This window comes from Rhipicephalus sanguineus, chromosome 3 (assembly GCF_013339695.2).
Source record: "Rhipicephalus sanguineus isolate Rsan-2018 chromosome 3, BIME_Rsan_1.4, whole genome shotgun sequence".
NCBI lineage: Eukaryota > Metazoa > Arthropoda > Arachnida > Ixodida > Ixodidae > Rhipicephalus > Rhipicephalus sanguineus.
Window position 1 is genome coordinate 129,891,660 of NC_051178.1, and position 18,309 is coordinate 129,909,968.

Genomic DNA, 18,309 nt, shown 5'->3' on the forward strand with positions numbered 1-18,309 from the left:
CGTTTTTAAAGTGTTATAATGTTAGTAAAAATATTTTTGTTTGTATACTTATTGTTTTGCTATGTGGCATGCTCTTCTTGATAATTACATTTCAATGACTCCCAACTAGCATTAGGCTAGGGATTCAGGTGCGTTTCTAACACTATTACATTTTTGTAAATTGTTTTATGTGAATAAATTCAAATTGAATATTTAAACCGACCTCTAGAGAGGTGGGCATGTGTAGGATTTCCGTGTAACATCATTGCTTAGACAACTTCAACCACGCTGATTGCTGCGATGCTGGCTGTTCGGCTCGCCTCGGAGCTCAACGTACAATTTCCTCTACATATGCAGCGGCCCCTACGTCCCCGAGCGTCAGCTGCGGCTCGTCCTCGTCGAAGAACGCTGCCGAGAACCAGCGGCTCAGCAACAGTGGCAGCAAGTCGAGCCCTCAGCCGCCACCGCATCAGTCGCAGGCTTCCGGTTCGAACTCCGCGTCGGCGTCTTCCGCCACCCATAGCGAACCCGGCAGCAAGGCCTCCAAGACAGCGGATGAAGCTGGTGAGAAAGGCACTTACTTAAACTGGCGCGAATGTTCTCGCAGAAGCGTAGAGATTTGGATGAGTTGGTACGGTTCTATCTTGATGATTTGGTAGCACAACACTAACAGAGAAGAAGCAAGAGCATACAAGGACATGCACATACTCGCAACTGAAATTTTGTTGAAAGGAAGAACACATAAATAGAAAAGTACAACGCAGTTGGCGTTGTACGTTTTTATTTATGTGTTTTTCCTTTCAACAAAATTTCAATTACGAGTATGCGCATGTCTTTGTCTCTCTTAGGGTTGCGCTACCAAATCATCAAAATGGAATGTTCTCGCAGTGTCGAACGTGGGCATTGTTGACTCCCGTTCACGGTGTTAAAATACCCTGTTATAGCGAATGTACCAATGAATGATATATACAGCATGTCTATAATTATGAGTTGCTTAAAGGGGTCATGAACCACTTTTCCAAGTAATGATCTAATGGCCTCAGTATCGGAGTGTACTGCCTCCCGAATCGATTGCCGCAAAATTTTCTCGAATCCGTCGAGAATCAGCGGAGTTACGGGGGTTTGGCGCACGCTCCCAGCGCTTTCTCTCTTTTCTCGTGCCGACGAGCGCACTGGAAGCTAGACAGGGAGGGATGGCATGGGGGAAAAAAGTTACGCCAGCGCGCGTCATGAAACGCGATCGCTCTCCCGCTGTGATTCGCTTACGCGAGTGCGGCGCCGGCAAGTGGCGGCATTCCGCGGCAAGAAGCGCATCTGATCCGAACGCCGCTCTCGATTTACGTCGGCTATCGGCCAATAAGCATGCTATGTCTTTGCGACGTACAGCGGACAGACGCCCCGCCCACCGACGAGAGTGAGAACCGGCCTCTGTTTGAAAAGAGGGTGCCTGGGGAAACGGCAACTTCGCGCTCCGCTTGTGGCCATTACGCGGCGCGCACGACTGTAATATTTGGCAGAGCAGTTCATAGCCGTGTCAGCTTTCCGCAGGATGTGTTTTTTCAATCAGCCCAAGGGGTGCTTCATGACCCCTTTAAACGTCGATTGTCACTTTGGGACAGCCTGCGCATGTAAATACAGCCACTCTTTCAAAGCAGTATGATAAAAGGCAAGTTAAACATCATTGAAGACTTCTTTTATATGCGTATCTTTTTCCCGGCGCGACCGCGACAAAGACTACCGCCTAATGCCGTCGTGAGTTTGTCTCACGCTTCTGAATCTTTGGATCTCCAAGGCTGTCGGTGATTAGGCCAACGGACCTCTTGACAATGGTTTAAAAACGTCGCGCATGCATGCGGCCAGGCGCATGACGGGAGTTTAAAAAAAACTCCTTTAGAACTTCCGGACGTGCGTAGCGATCACGTGGTAGCGATACACGTTTAAGGTGAGCTCTTTTTCAGAGTTCGAAGCTTTTTCGAAAAGACTGATTTTATGTATATGCATATCACATACCTTCGGCCTGTCAGTACTTATTAACGTAGCCTAATTAAACGCACCAAATTTATGACGGCGGGTCAACGAACTGCGCTGTCACAAGAAGGGGCGGTGTCATGGGGGGCAAGGGGTGGGCTGCAGCCCCTCCCCCCCCTCTAAATTTTCTTCTGCCCCCCAAGAGCAAGCACTGTCATATTGTCAAAACACAACGCATAAGTCTCCCCGCCCCTGGTCACAAGATGTTCAGAATGAGGTCTCAGCATTTCTTCCCATTGGTTCCAGCAGCATCAGCAGCGGCGTCGGCAGCAGAGGCATGCGGCGACGACGCGGGCGACGTGCAGTACTGCGACCCTTGGGACACGGGCCCAGCCGCCGTGGCTCTGCGGCTACTGAGGGCCGAAGAGCAGCGCAACAACAAGAGCCCCACTCCGGCACACGCCGCCACCCCCGCAGCGGGGGGCGCGCTGTCTGCCGACGAGATGGCCCGCCAGAGGCACATCTACGAGACGGCGTTCGACTCTCGCGTCAAGCAGCGAGACCCGGAGCAGGACTTGGACCGAATGGCCCAAAGCCCCGTCCTCCTCGCTGGGCTGCAGCAGCAGCCGCGTGCAGGTCCCCTATACCCGGTGCCGTCGTCGTCCTCGTCTTCGGGAGTGGCAGTCACGCCGGGTCGCAAGGGGGGCATCACGAGGCAGCCTTCACTGCAGGATGCCTGTTGCCCGAAGCCACCACCGCACCAGGTATGCGGGACATTATATGCTTTGAATTGTACATTTATCGCAGTCTATGCATTGAATAGTACGTTTATCGCAATTTGATCGATTCGAAAAGACCCCTTGGCTGATATATATGTCCTAAAATGCAGCGCCATTTGGAACAGCGAAGAAGGAAAAAGAAAAAGCGATGATTTCGTCGTAGACCAATTTTATCTCTTTTGCATAACCAGAACTCATATTGACCCAGTAGTAATTTTTCAGGTTTAATGTCCCAAAAAATATGATTATGAGAGACGCCTTAGTGGAGGGCTCCGGAAATTTCGACAAGTACACGGGCTTCTAGCATTTTACCTCCATCGAAATGCGGCCGCCGCGGCTGGGATTCGATCCCGCGACCTTCGGGTCAGCAGTAAAGCAGCACAGCCGCAAACCATCGCGGTGGGTTATATTGACCTATGATACTGATGTGCATGATGATCCTGTAGCAATAAAATTTGTATAAGAGCTGACATCATCTTCTGGATTAATTTTACTATGCAGTAAAACTCTGTTAACTCTAAACTGTAACAAGTAGGAAAAGAATTCAGTGTCAGCAGAGTTTCGAGATAAGCGATATTACGAAAGTTAAACCATCTGGCCCCGCATAGACCTCATGGGGTCTTCCTGAAATAGCGTCAGCAATATTCGCGATAAAGTTTCTCGTGCCTCGGCACTGGATACGTCTTAGTTTATACGGGCAACAGCGTTGCTGACACTGTGTCAACTGATCCAAATGCAATTTGAAGCTTTTCATTTATTTATTTATTTAAAAATACCTTACAGGCCTCCGTTGATGCATTGTGTAAGGGGGCAGTACAAAAAAAGTGGACTTCCGTAGTGGTGGCATAACACAAAGTTCATGAACAGCGGTCATGGATTCGGGCCGCTGTGCAGCGGAACAATGAGCGAGTAAAAGAGAAGAAGCGGACCAATATTTATTTCGTAAAACACACAACAAATTCACTGATTGTCGTACAAGTGTGGTGTATAAGGTCCCTTTCAACTGCGGCCGCTTCTACGTAGGACAGACGGACCGCTGCATTAAGCAGATATTATTGGAACACTGCGTGTATATATAGAATGAGAATAAATAAAATAACAGAAAATAAGATTCCTTGGGGAGGCGGGATTCGAACCCGTGTACCCACGGGCCGAAGGCGAGCGTCGTAACCATTCGGTTATCCAGGCACGCTAGCAGAGCAAGCATTTATGGGAACCATATGATTGCGTTGCTATGGGCGAGACAATGAGAAAAAGATACAGAGGAAGAGAAAGAAAGACAGAAAGAAAAAGAAACGAGAGTGAGAGAAAGAAAGAGAGAGCGAGAGAAAAAGCATAGCTTAGCCGTGTGGGAGAGGTAAGGAGGAGTGGAGAGGGTAAAGCTTAGCGTAGCCATGTATATTACAGTATAGCTAGGGGATGAGGAGGAGGGAAAGGAAGAGGGGAAGCTGTATCCAGTCTTTGCACCACTAGTGTGTAGCTGCCCCAACTTTTAGTAATTACATTAATTAGAGGCTTACATTAATTGTAATAAACCAAGGCAAGGCACCTGGGTGCGCAAGAGGGTCGTGTAGATAACAGGGAGCGACACTCGCCTGTGACACTAGGCGTTCGCTGAAACTCCATTGCCTGAGCCGGCAGGTCACGTGATCTCACTAAAAATCACGTTGCATGAGGCATCTGCTGAATCGCCACTGCCTGAGCCCACAGGTGACGTGATATCGCTTTACCCAATCAAGTGTAAGCGCTCGCATTTCAAATCTAGCGGCGGATTTATGACACCACATGATCCCGCAAGCCAATCACATACACTCGTGCGCTTACAGCTTCGCTGTCAGACGGTTTTCACGGCGTGAAACTGGCTGAATTTTTTTTTTATAAAGGAAAAACAAGCATGCCGGATAACGATTATTGTTGTGAGACAAAAAGACTCCCCAAAGGGTGCAACCTGTTTTTAGAGTGTGGTCACTAGCGGCATCTTAAATAATCAAGGGGAAGAAAGGAAAGACTCGTGTCACAGCTCATCGCTGGTGCGCGGCCGCAGCGAAGTGGTGGGCAGCAGAGCAAGCTAGGGCGAGCGGTTACTGGCAGAAAAATAAGGGAAAAGGTAACCGCTTGGCGCAGCCTTTCGGCGGTGTCTGGCTTGGCACTGGGTTCTAGTCAGAGTGCCGCCACGCGTCCGCTGGTTTCTCTAATGGGGAGAGAGGTACCGCTACCTGGTGCTCAAGGTGGGATCATATCTAGAATAGGTGGCCTCTCCTTTCCACTCACTTTCTTTACTTCCCTTCCCCTATTGAACAGGAGTGTCCCTTGTGCTATTTCCAAATGATTTCCTCAACCTTGTAGGCTTGTGAACATGTGTTAATGGTTTGTGCTACTCTATTCAAGAGCAAGAAATGTAAAGTACTGATATGTACCAGTGTTAATCACTTTCAATTCTCGCCACTTGCAGGGGAGCAGTAGCAGCACCTCAGCATCTTCTAATGTTCAGCAGCAACCAGCACCAACACCTCGTGGTTCCAGCAGCAGTGGCAACCCTTCAGTTCCAATTCCTGCCACCAGAGGGCAGGGTATGGCGAGCAAGCAAGCGTCGGCGGCCGACAAGGCCATTTACCAGAACCACCCATTACCACAGTCCCCAATTTCTGAGAACCCGCCTGCTGCACCTCTCGGCGCAGTCGCCGTTAAGCGCAGCATCCACGCAGGCGTCAAGGTTAGGAGTTGTCATTTGCTGATGCTTTGATACTCTGTGCTTTTCTTCAGTACGAAACTCGGTCATGTACAGTGAAACCTCGGTGATACGATCACAGCTCATACGAATTTCGGGGTGATACGAATTTTTCGTTGGTCCCGGCTGTTGTATATCAAGAACGCAGGATCAGAGGGCGGCAGAGAAACTTTATTGAGCTGCTCGTAGTTACAGAGCCTCGAGCAGACTGCCCCGATGAGGCGGGGTCCTCGAGGAGGAGGAGGGCCGTTGCGTCGCTCTCTTGTTTACAATACATGGCGAGAGCAGCGTCCCGGGGAAACGTGACTCTACATGTATTTAGTTCACGGCGGCTGCAATAGTACATAATTCACAGCCGCGCACAGATGTAAACACGGAGAGGCCATGTGGTCTCTCTCTATACACACTCACGTTGTTAGACACGCACGCTTTGCCGTTGCTTATATGTGTGTGGCTTTTTAGTTCCCAACACCGGCCAAGGCCCATTGGCCTGCAATGTAATGGAGTACGGTTGTTGCGAACCGATTTTAACAAGCGACGTTTGATACGAACGCACGCTACCGGCCAGTGCTGTCCTTGGTGCTGTCCGCGTTGTCGCAGAAGACGCACCAAGCACGTGCGAGCGCGGGAACACAAGCGTGGACATGCGCGCCGCACCGCCGAATCGTCAGAATCACGGTGTAAGAAAAACACTTTTCTTGCGGTCAGAATTAGCCTTCAGAGACGCGTCACGGCCTCCGAGATTGTGTGCTCGAATCTTTGAGGCTCTTATGTGCCTCCGTGTGCCTTCGCGTTTAGATTACAGAGGACATTAGCGCCATGCTTTCTTTTTTCTAACGCGTCGACGCGGACTGCTGTCGTTGTGCTGTTTACGCGTGCCTGCCTCGTGCATCAGACATCCTATGAAAGGTGGACGAGGACCAAAAGAAGGCGAGGACGGTCTTGGCGAAGGAGTCAGGCCTCACAACATCAACATGCGCGACCGCTGAGGTCGCACTTGTACAGGCCCGGCCGTAAATCTCCCAAAAAACATCCCCAACACCTCCTTGATAACAAAATCATAACACAGAACCGTGGTTCTGTCGTTTTGTGGCCTTTATCCATCTCGTCAAAGCGCTTCTTTTGTGACGTTTGCTGCAGTGCTCCGGTGTCATGCAAAAACGTATACTAAAATTTGGAAGGGGCTACTGTTATCGCGGGTCGCAACGCACCTGGTTCATTAATTAAATATGCGCGTACGGGCCGTATATTTACGAGTGCTGGTATGATTGCCGACAACTAAAAACTTAACTGACAATCATTCAGGGTTCTTCCTGACGTTGTTGTGGCCCTGAAAAACAATAAATGAATATGTACGCCTGCTTTCTCTTGTCGCATGCTAATTTTCCATGCTTTCTGGTGATACGAATTTCGGATGGTACGAATATTTTTCGTGGTCCCATGAGATTCGTATAACCGAGGTTTCACTGTATTGTGTTGATATAACTGTTTGCACAGATATCTCTGCATTCTTCTGCAGTGCTGTGTGCTCGTTTTCTCTGGCAGGCATACCTCTATTGCTGAATAGCCACATGTAGGCTCCTTTGTGCATAGCACTAAGCATCTATATGAAAGTGCTGCTGTTGCCTGTCCCTCAGATAGCACTAAGATAGAGTGAAGTCATACTTCTCACAGCTTTAGCATGCTTTTGCTACTTACTTAGAAAGCAAGCTAGCAGAGGAGCTACCCAATGTCAAGTTGGACTAGCAGCTAAAGGAATTGTAAAATCAGGAGGAAGTTGTACTTTAAGGCGAAACAGCACAGGCGACCGGACATGTGAAACAGACGAGACAATCCAACTAACCCAGTTAAGGAATGTCGCCACCCTTTCAAACGATGTTTTCTTTAAATGAAAAGTGAATTTTTAATTTTGACATTCTAGACATCTACAGACATTCAAAATTGTGGTGCAGGAAAAATTGAGTCTGTATTTAGTTCTGTTCAAAAGTTATGGTCCTTTTTGTGACCACCCTCAATCTGAAAATTAAATGTTTGGAAAATTTCATTCTTATTTTTCTCAAAACCTGATTTTCAGTCCGTTTTTGCTGCGCAAAAGCTCATGACTTTTAAACAGATGAATATTTTTCAATGAAACTTTCCGTGTTTTTTGCTTAAACATTATTCTCTGCAATGAACTAGGAAAATTGAAAACAATGACGAAGTTTTGATGCTATAATATTTCTTTTGAAATATAACCTTTTGGAACAACACAATTTTTGGTTTTTAGGCTATAATATACCTAATATAGATGATAGCGCAGAGACCCTAGTTCACTGCATTGCCTACATTTACAGTTATAATGATGCCAGGCCATTTTCTTTTTGTATGGTTGGATTGATAGTTATGACTGTTGGCGTGATGGGCGTATTTTGGGTAATTTTGGCAAATATATATTATAATTAGCTTAAATTTTTTTTAGTCAAAACACACTCAAAGCGTCCTTTTAAATTGTCCTTCCAAAGGAGGACACTCTTCCCACTCTTCTGCCCTTGGAAAGGATGAAGCATATCTGTCAGCTTCACAAAGAAGTCAGTCAAAATGATATTTAGCACAAACACTAGACAACAGACAAAGGAGAGGACATAGACGCAGCGTATGTTACGTGTTATTCTTTTCCAAGCGGGCAAATTTTTGGTTTTATCTTCTTTTTCTTTTCACTCCTTTTTCTTTTTCTTCTTCTCTTTTTTTTCTTAGGTCCTTTGGTCCGTATATGTACGTGTGTACCTTTCGAATAAATTTTAGTTGGAAGAATGCGCTGCATCTACGTCCTCTCCGTTGTCTGTTGTCCAGTGTTTGCGCTAAATATCATTATGACTGACTTGTTCCAACTCGCCCAACAAGCAACATTATTCACAAACAAGCACCACAGAGAGGTGAACAACAATAAAGAAGTACTTAGCAGCACATCACTGCACAAGGAAGTTGTCTTGTTCGATGCTTAGCTAATGCACTACCACGAACCACTAAGGCGGATCACTTGACAGAGCCAATCGGCATCTTCTCTGTAGGGACGGCAACAATGCAATATTGCTAAGACCACCAGTACCTCAGACGCATGGCAGCAGATTCCTGCACCTGGAGACGTAGTCCAAGAAAAGGGGCATGTGTTGTTAGTGTGAGCCCCCTTCTCTGGCTCACTTCGGCTTAGTCACTAAGCTTATCCCTTTTTCCAAGGATTACTCAAAGGAAGCCGCTGTGCCATTGGGTTCGCCTGTGGCTTAGGTGCCACACATAACACTTCCTAATTGTTTCGTTACTCCAGCTGTTGCCATCAAAATATACAACGTATACATCCCTATAAAGTTTGTTTATGGACTGTGACAACATTTAGTGATGAGAATGACTCAAAAGCCTTAACCCTGACTTTGGTTCAGGTGCTCCCTTCAGAGCCAGTGCGGCGCCCAAGGCATGGTGGCCACCGCAAGGAAGGGGAGCCAATGGCCCTGGCGCCCGTGCTGCTCAATGGGTTCCGGTCCACATCCTCAGACAATGTGTCATCATCCTCCTCTTCTGACAACAGTCCCCGCAGGCCTGATGAGAAGCGAGGCCGGCACGGTCCACTACAACCAGTCACTGCTAATTCCAGTGTAAGTTTCACAAATTCCTGCTTGCCAGTCTATTCTGTTGCAGCAGCAATTAAGATAGAAAATTCGTTATTTCTGTCTGTTCATTTGTTCTATCGCACTAGAGTGCATAGCATTATTCCCTTATTTAAAGAGGCCCTGAACCTCTTGGTCAAGAAACACATACAGCGGAAAGCAGATGCTGTTGTGAACAGCTCAGCCAAATCTTGCAGTCGTTCATGGCAAGGAGAGTTTGCAAGCGGAACGTGAAGTTGTCGCTATCTCAAGCGCCCTCTCTTCATACAGAGGCCCTTCACTCTTTTTGGAGCTGCTGGCGGCTGCTGCATGGCGTCATATAGCAGATTACGGTTATTGGCCGATAGCTGACATAAACCAAGAGTGGCGTTTTGAGTGGATGCGCTTCTTGCCACGGGGTTCTGCCACGTGCTGGTGCTGTGCTCTGTAGTGTGCTAAAATTACACAGTAGCAGCACTATCGTGCACCGGAATCACACACGGAGAGAGTGATCGTGTTTCATGACCCGCGCTTAAAGGGACACTAAAGGCAAATATAAATTTATGTCAGAGTGAAAGCTCAATGTATGACGTCTAAAACGGCAGTATTATTAACAGCAGTGCCCTACTTACCGAGAAATTAAGCTAAATGTATCACACAATGAGCGCCACGAGTGGGACATTTTGGAAGTGATCCCGATGACGTGGGAGAGTGAATACAATTAATCACTAGTAATCAAACTAGCTGCAATAAAAAAAGAACCTTCCGTGCATCAAAACACGTAATAAAATGCTGCTTGTTCATTTCTGTTTGATTCACGGAAAAAAGAACCTCTTTGGCGTTGCCATGGGGAACGATGCGTGTGGTTCAAAAGTTCCATTTTCGCCGAACTGCGCTTCGCCTGGCGCCCTGCTTAGCTCACGCGGTCGCGTCTCAGTGGTAGTTTCGGGATCACATACTGCCACGTGTGTTTTGCACGCTCGTGAAAGTCGCTCTGACAGAAAGTTCGACAAAATACCGCATGCATGTGATCTTGCCGGATGCCCGAATGGTGCACGCCGCCAGTGCACGCCGCCGCGCAGTAAAGGCGGGCAACGTTGGGCATGGCAACAGTGACGCGCGAAATACCGCTTTCAGGCGGGTGATTTGAAGTGCGCTAACGCGATGCGGACCACTAAAACGTGATTTTATTTCAAAATAAGCACTTCCTTGGCATAAAAGTAGCACTACGAGGTTTCTGGACTGCTATTTCAACAATCATCATCGACTTAATATTTGCCTTTAGTGTCCCTTTAGGGTTGCGACGCACACTGATGTATCTTCTTTAGCCTTTGTCATCCACCCCTATGTAGCGTCCAGTGCGCTCGTCAGGATGAAAGAAGAGAGAAAGCGCTTAAAGCGTGCAACAAATCCCTGTAACCTCGCTCGTTCTTGGCAAATTAGAAAATTTTCTGCCGTGATCGATTCGTGAAGCAATAAACTTTAATACTGAGGTTATTCAACGATTACTTTAAAAAGTGATTCAGGACCCCTTTAACGGGATCATACAACACTTTTGTCACTTGCTTGAAGAGTTATTTCACTCCTATCATCCTAAACAGTGCACTGAAAGCTACACAGGGGGAGATGACAAAGGGGCGAGAAGCTCCTTCATGGCATGCCATTACCTTGAGCTCTTTCACTTCTTTTTTTTCTTTTAAAGTTATGGCTCACATTTGGTGTGACCACAAGCATGCTAGTGTCGCTACTGTGTAATTTTAATTATAGTTAGCTAGTTGTAGCACACTACAGAGCGTGTTGCTGGCACATGGCGACACCCCGAGGCAGCCACGGTAACTATGCGGCATAAGAGTGCTGAAATCAGCCAATGGCCATGTCCTCCCCTCCGATGATGTATTAGGGCCTGTCGATGACATAATTTGCCAAGAAAAGAGCAGTTGATTTCTAGCTGCCTTTAAAATGTAATTCTATGTTCCCTGCGGCATGCAGTGCTATAAAATTTGGCTCAAATGTTCACAGGAGCCTTGACTGCTGATTGGCAGTGTTTTTTGACCATGTCCAAAAAATTTAGGAGCCATTCCGCTCTGTGAAAGTGGAATGGATGACCAGTGAGGCTATTTAGCACACAACACAGGGGTGATGATGATTAGTGGTGTTCTGTGGCGCAAGGGCCATGGGTGGCCAAAGAGCGCCATGTCTTTGGCCACCCAGGACACAGAGGTGACACAGGACTTCGAACCATAGTATATCACACACCCTGCAAATAAATCCCGAATGTCCGTCCAGAAAGTTCCTTTTAAATTTAGCTAATGCTCCTTTAAAATTTTCCACATGAGGAGCATGCATATTTTCCCGTGACATGCGTCATCTTGTCTGGCTTGCTGCATGCGCTTGGCGTTTTGTGCACAGTGTTAATTGTTGTGTGGTGCCCATGTGTTTACTTCTTCATTTTTAATGGACCAATGGTGAGTAGTGGGGTTTGCCCATTTCCTGTGGCACATATATTTTTGCTCACCAACAAACAGAATGCCCTAGCCAGAGAAGTGCCGCTGTAAAAGTGTTGCAGGTTCCCTTTGAAACAGTGCTACCATACCACAGAAATGTCTGTGCACATTTTTCTATGCTGTAACAGACACAGAGATTTATAATGTGGGGAAAACTGGGTGGTCAGCCTGAACAAGTTGTTCAGACAGTTAATCAATCAGTCTGACTAAATGCCTATCTGCTCAGTCAGCCTGAACAGGTTCAGTAAGCCACATGTTTATTTCAGTCAGGTGTTCAGTCAGTCTGGACGGGTTGTCCAGCAAGCTATTCAGCTTCATATTCAAAGAGGAGCAAACTGAAATTAGGAGAAACGTAGGCAGACATGAACAAAAAGAAGAAAACAATGACAACGAAACCAGAAACTTCACTCAAACCTCGTTATAACGAACACGGATATAACGAGTTATCGGTTGTAACGAAGTAAATGAAGAATAGTCTTGTCATAGCTACAGTGTTACGAATAAATGTTTATAACGAATTTTCGGATATAACGAAGTTATTTTCGTGGCAAGTGCGACTTTGTTATAATGAGGTTTGAGTGTACTACTACCCGGTCTACTAGCATGCTTGATTGTGAAGTTGCTTTCTATTCGACACACTCTGCATTCAGAATAAAGGGTTTGAAGGGAACATTGCTGTAGGAGTTGTGATTGCAAGCCATATATGGAAATTGCCTTTCAGCATGTGGCACCGACGGCTGCACCACTTCAAAATGGCTCCAACTGTGTCCTCCAGTCATTCAGAGCATCTCCATCAGTGGACAGCCTGTCCAATTCTTCCTGTGACAGTCCTCGAAAACCTGAAGAAAAGCGGGGGAGACTGGTAGCAGTCGCGCCGCCCACAGTGATCAATGGAGCACCGTTTAAGGTTTGTATTCTTACTAGCGCTGTCCAAATAGTAAATTTTAGAACCAAATCAAATATGAATGGAGTAGTGATGACACTGAATCAAATACGAATATGGATCGAATACTATTTGAATGGTTTCCAAATAGTAAGGCAACCATCTCCAAAACAGCCCTAGAATTCCACAACATTTTATTCCGAACAAATATTCACAGACTTTAACAAAGGAACATTACGATTACCTTTAACCGACAGAAAATACGACTGTTATGAAAACTGAGGTGGGCTCATATACAGCAGCGACTTCGTGATATTGTGCAACTGTAGGCTGAAGTACAGCAGTGGCTACAGTATTCAACGTGGTACTTTGTCAATAGCTTTTAAATAAAACCTAAACATAAAGATTATACAATGTTGAACCAAACACCGCACATACAGCTAGATATGTTATGAAGCAAATATAAACCTGTTATCACAGCATGGGCCTTAGCATCAAAAGCGCGGGTAAAGTGAGCTAGAATAGGGTAGTGGGCTCACTCGCCGGCCGGCGCTATGCATTGCGGTGACGCCGCCAATGTCACAAAAACGTGCTTCGGCGCGCCTCCGCGGCGCGGCGCCACCGTCGCACCAAATGTAGAGAGCGTTGGTGCTGGGGCAGTTGCTGGCTGTTTGGAGTGGCGGTCGGTGTGTGCGAGTTTTGTTTTTTTTTTAGAACTCTTCGCGCTTTGCATCCTCAATCTGCTAGGTCCTTCTGCGAACAGCGATGTGGCCTGAAAAGCAGTGACCGTCTCACGAGGTTAAAATGCTTCCGCGGCGGCAAAACCACTGTTTTGTGCCAGGCTGTCGGACTGGTTACGTCCACGTTAAGGGCAGCACGAAGCCGTCTTTGTTAGGCGTTCCGAAGGATGCAGCCCTGAGGAAGTAATGAGGAAGCCCTGGGAAAGGAATTTGCATCGAGCGGACAAAGCAATGGACGACACATCTGCCGTGTGTCAACTTGATTTCGAGCCGAAGTATGTGCTATGGGACTACGTGCATATAATCGAAGGGAACGAAGTACGCACACCGCGTGGAAAACCTTGCCTACGAGAGGACGCTGTGCCTACAATCCTGCCTAACTTTGCGTCGTATTTGACAAAGAAGACACCACGAGAAAGACCGACCCGAAAGAGAAAGCAATCGGGAAGCGTTCAAGGCGAGAAGGTACGTTCTCGTGCCATTGGCGATACTGTTCAAGCAAGCAACTGTGCCCAATATATGATGAATAAATGTTCATGTTCTTGTACCCAGTACCTGAGGAGAGTGGCTTCCTGTTTTTCTTATCTGTGGATTTTTACAGTGTTTGCATAGGAATATTCAGTGCAGAAATGGCCAAATTACAGAGCCAAGGTACTGGAGATCTGCAGAAAGAATGAGCAGCTCCAAGTTTTTAAATGCTGTGAAATGTATAACATTAAGAGCTCGTGGTAAACTCCCGAGTGTGTGTCAAGGTCAGCATCGGCAGTAATTTCACACGCTCGTAAAAGGCGTGCGTGACGAAAGTAGTGCCCAAGAAATGCAAATAATCCAGTTTACAATTGATAGCCACAAAACGCGTAAGCTTTGAAAAGTTCGCCATCACTGCTTATCACTCGTAAGAGCAATTTATTGCATCTCAAATTTGCGCAGCATCCCTTTCATGCAGTTTAATCGCGCGTTCGCGCGAGTTACGGCGACAGAGTTTCAGAAAAGAATGTTTTCTGCAGCTTTACTCGCACGAGTACTAACGGTCTTCCGTATGTTTCATTTAACATCAGATAACTAGCTAACAGCAGAGCTGCATACACCAAGCTACAGTGTTCTAGATGGTTACCATGCCTTACGCGCGCATGTAGGCCAACGCACCTAGCTCGCGCTAGTTTTTTTCTTTATTTTTTATTGTCTCAGCGACATCAGCATCACCGTTTACACTGCCGAAATTCGCGTACATTTCCGTCCAGTGCATATGACAACAGCGCACAAAAAAGTATGGCATCAGTTGCACACAAACGCCTCCGTCAGGCAGTGCCCTACATTTAAGTCGCTGGTGGCGCCGCCACACATGTGACATACCCGGCGTCAAGCGGAGGACCCCAGCAAGCCCACTACCCTCTTCTAGCTCACTTTAGCGCGGGTAAACACCAGTGTTGTAACTGCAAGAACAATTTATCCAAAAACAATGCTTGCATCTGTTATTTGTGTAAATATATATAGCGAGAGCATGTGAGAGAGAATATAGTGTCGATAGTCCCGTAAAAGCATTGGCTGTATGCATTTTGGTAATTCAACGATTAATACAAGAAAAACTGCCCCTCCCTGTTACAACGTTTCGTCTTTTAACGTTTCCCCATCAGTGCTAATTATTTGAAAAATATTTGAAAACTACTCGGTATTTCGAATATGAACTAGTTGACTCGCGTACCAAATCGAATAGAATGTTATTTGATTCGTCATTTATAATTTTCTAATATTTGCACATCACTAATTCTTAACATTTATGAAGTAGATGAGCCTCATTAGAGTGTGTCAGTACATCATTACTCTTCTCCAACCAAGTGAAATGTGAAAAAACCTGATGACCAGAAATGTAAAGTGTTCAAATTTGAATAGGACATAGAAGAAGAATAAAGATGCATCTCAGCGATGCTTAACATCAACGCAATTAGATAGTTGCTGTAGGTTCTGAGACAATGTGGCAAGTGGCATGACAATGAAGGTGAGCCTGTTCGAAAACACGCTGGTGAACGGCCACAGAAAAATAAACAAAAAAACAGCAAGCTCTAAAACACTTCATCAATCACTTGTATTTTTTTCTTTGAATCAGTGCTAAAAGCAATGAAAGTGAAAGAGCCCGTAAATGAGTTCTTTAGTTTATTCCAGAAGTACATAGTGGCATACAATGAGTAATGCTGTAAGGCAGAGATGTGCAGAACTGATCTCCGAAATTGAGTGACACAGACTGCATAGATTATGAGCTCAGACAGCCTCTGAAAGGACGTCATAGCCCCATTATTGTTTATATTGCTTTAACACAGTAGTGCAGCTGTGTGCATGAACAAGTCATGAGTGCTCCACGTGGTAAAAAAAAGGAAACATCAGCCCTTAGCTAAATTTAGCCAATTAAAGCACGTGCAGTAATGATACCAGTAGATGGAAGTTTTGGATACGCACTAGCTGCCTAGGGCTGCAATCCACTGCTCACCCCTTTCATTGAAGAGCTACCAAACTCAAGGTTTGTGCTGCACTGTCCTTATTAGCTTCAACTCCTAGATGGTTATTGTCTCATGAAATGTCCTACTCCTTACCTTTCCTAAGTGATAAATTAAAGGTGCTCCCATCTAGCCTATCTCCTAGCAAAAAGTAAATGCCTCAGAGGCAAAAATGCAGATGCACTTTGAATTTTCCGGTGCAAAATTCACTACTTCCAGGGGGCTTCCTCGGCTTCAACTGAAACTGAGAACGCTGAGAGGCGGCTCTCTGACAACAGCAAACGGTATCCAGCCGTAAGACCGCTGCTTCAACACAATCAAAGCCCCAGCTCGGACACGAGACCAGAGAGTGACTACGACCGGCCCTGGGACTTGCCAAGGATCAAGCGCAGCAATGGTGACTCGCCTCCGCAAGTCCCCGACCATAGGTAACAAACCAAAGTGGCTGATCGAACTGCTGAATGCACAATGTATACTTCATGATTTGGTTTGTTCGCACCACAAGTGCATGTGTACCATTACTCCTTAATTTTTGCGCAAGGTCCACTTATTGTTAAAGTGTTATCTTGTCATTCTGCTTGTACTAGCACTTTCTAAAACACTTGCGGAGTAATCTTCAACTGAAGTGTGTAATGACTTCTCATTTTATAGGTCTAATGTGAGTTGGCACATGCAGCTCCAATAGCTATGCTTCTTTACGCATATTTTACTGCAAGCATCAGCGACGACAGGCTAGAAAACAGGCTGAATGTGTTTTAAAGAATTCTTCAATGGCACGAAATGAAGGCAAGGACAAAGAAGCACACACAAATAACACGCACATAAAGACCAAGTTAAAGTGGCCATGGTGGTCATAACAGAGGTAAACGATAACATTGCAATGTTGACACAGAGGACTGCAGGATTTTCCCTAATTTTATTAAAAGGGCTTGAGCATAATGAAGCTAAAACATGCTCAATCAAAATTGTGGTATGGGCTAGTTGGTTCACTGTTCCAGTGTGTTCTTCAATGGTATAAAATGAGACAGCAACAGACACACGAGCAGACACACAAGCACTGACAAGTGGTTGTGGTGATGATAATACATCCTGCAGTCATGCAGTCCTTTGTGTCAAGATGATCCACATAGGCACCATGCCAAAGTTTTCATCATCAATTGTCTGGCCTTTGCAACCGAAAATGAAGAAGACGTTTTGCACCACAGCATGGCGTCAGTAGAACACTGAGTTGGAGGGTGCACTTATCTTTTACATAACAGTACTACCTAACGGTGCATTCTATTCCACTGGCATTGCTCATTAATTTCCTAGAGTCCTTCAATTGGTACTTGAGTTCCCTCCGTTTTGTCCAGCAGTACCAGGACATTCTTAATCACACTGGGAATCGCAGCAGTACCAGGGCATTCTTCTGAAAATCACACTGGGAATCTTTTAACTTGTTGAGGAGTCGTGAATTTATAAATACTGTGAATAGTCGTTGAGTATTTAATGAAAGAGTTACCAGAGTCTTGATATTATTTTTTTTTTCTGTGCAGCCCGAATAATGAAACCTGATACAAACAGTTTAAAAGGATGCAAACTACACAAGCTGTCAAGCAAACTTTCATTTAGAGAAAAGAAGAATATGTGTATAATGGAAGAGGTTAACTTTCAATCTTCACAGGTATTAATTCAGAACTGATTAATTCTTGTGTAGTGAATTCTCAATGTATGACGCGAAAGTTTTGCATATGCTTACAGAGCCTATGTCACTATTATATGTCTTGCATGCTTATAATTCGTTCTAAGAACACAACTTATTTTAATCTGTCTCTGAGCAATAAACTCTGCCTGTTTGCAAAAATTATCTTCCAACAAGCATTTCGGGGCACTCCTAAGTAGTAAAATTATTTCAGAGGGAGGGAGATGCTTTGACCTGGATCATTAAAATTATATCACTTCCCTTTCTCTATATAACCGTAATTATATCCAAGGTAGGCACACTTGAACAGCCGCCTTCTAGCACCAACTTCGTGGGCAAGGGCATGGCCCTCTGAAAAGAATTTCTGGCTATGCCATTGCACATAGCCTGCCATATTATGGCACTAAGTTCAACCCAATGTCGTAGGTTCAGCCCTGACCACGGCAGCTACCTATGGTGAAGCTGAAATGCAAGCGTGTTTGCGTACTTGGAGATTTATGTGCACATTGAAGAAACCTAAACATCCAAGTTAATCGGGAATCCTCCTCTGCGGCATGCCTCATAATAACATCATCGTTGTGGCATGTGAAGGCCCAGATTTTGAATATTCTCTCTAACGGACACTTTAGGTCCCGGCCGGCAGTGCAGTCGCCCACACAGCACACTCCAGCAGTGCCGCCCTCGGCCGTCCGGCTGCCCCCTCCGTCCCCCGAGTGCACGGCTCTGCAGGCCTCGGATCCCTGTCGTGCCAGCCCTGCGCCAACAGCTTCGAGCAGCAGTGGCGGCGTCCCTAGTTCATCCTCCCCTTCGGTGGCCATGATGGCCTCCTCTTCCTCATCCTCGTCCAACACATCCATCGCGATGGAGTCACCTGCTGCAGGTCCACCTGCCAGGCCTAGTGGTCAGTGACTCGCTGCCTCACGTACATTGCAGTCTAGAGC

The 18,309-nt window shown here is 46.0% G+C and overlaps 1 protein-coding gene across 1 annotated transcript in view; it reads left to right on the top strand.

The window, feature by feature from the left end:
• LOC119387134 (proline-rich protein 36) overlaps nt 1-18,309 on the top strand; it is a 201,666-nt gene that overhangs the window by 160,046 nt on the left and 23,311 nt on the right. The window contains exons 6-12 of the mRNA XM_037654442.2: nt 337-543; nt 2,254-2,711; nt 5,179-5,439; nt 8,868-9,080; nt 12,297-12,482; nt 15,907-16,115; nt 17,998-18,269. Coding sequence (XP_037510370.1) covers nt 337-543; nt 2,254-2,711; nt 5,179-5,439; nt 8,868-9,080; nt 12,297-12,482; nt 15,907-16,115; nt 17,998-18,269 — 1,806 coding nt within the window. The remainder of the gene's footprint in view (nt 1-336; nt 544-2,253; nt 2,712-5,178; nt 5,440-8,867; nt 9,081-12,296; nt 12,483-15,906; nt 16,116-17,997; nt 18,270-18,309) is intronic.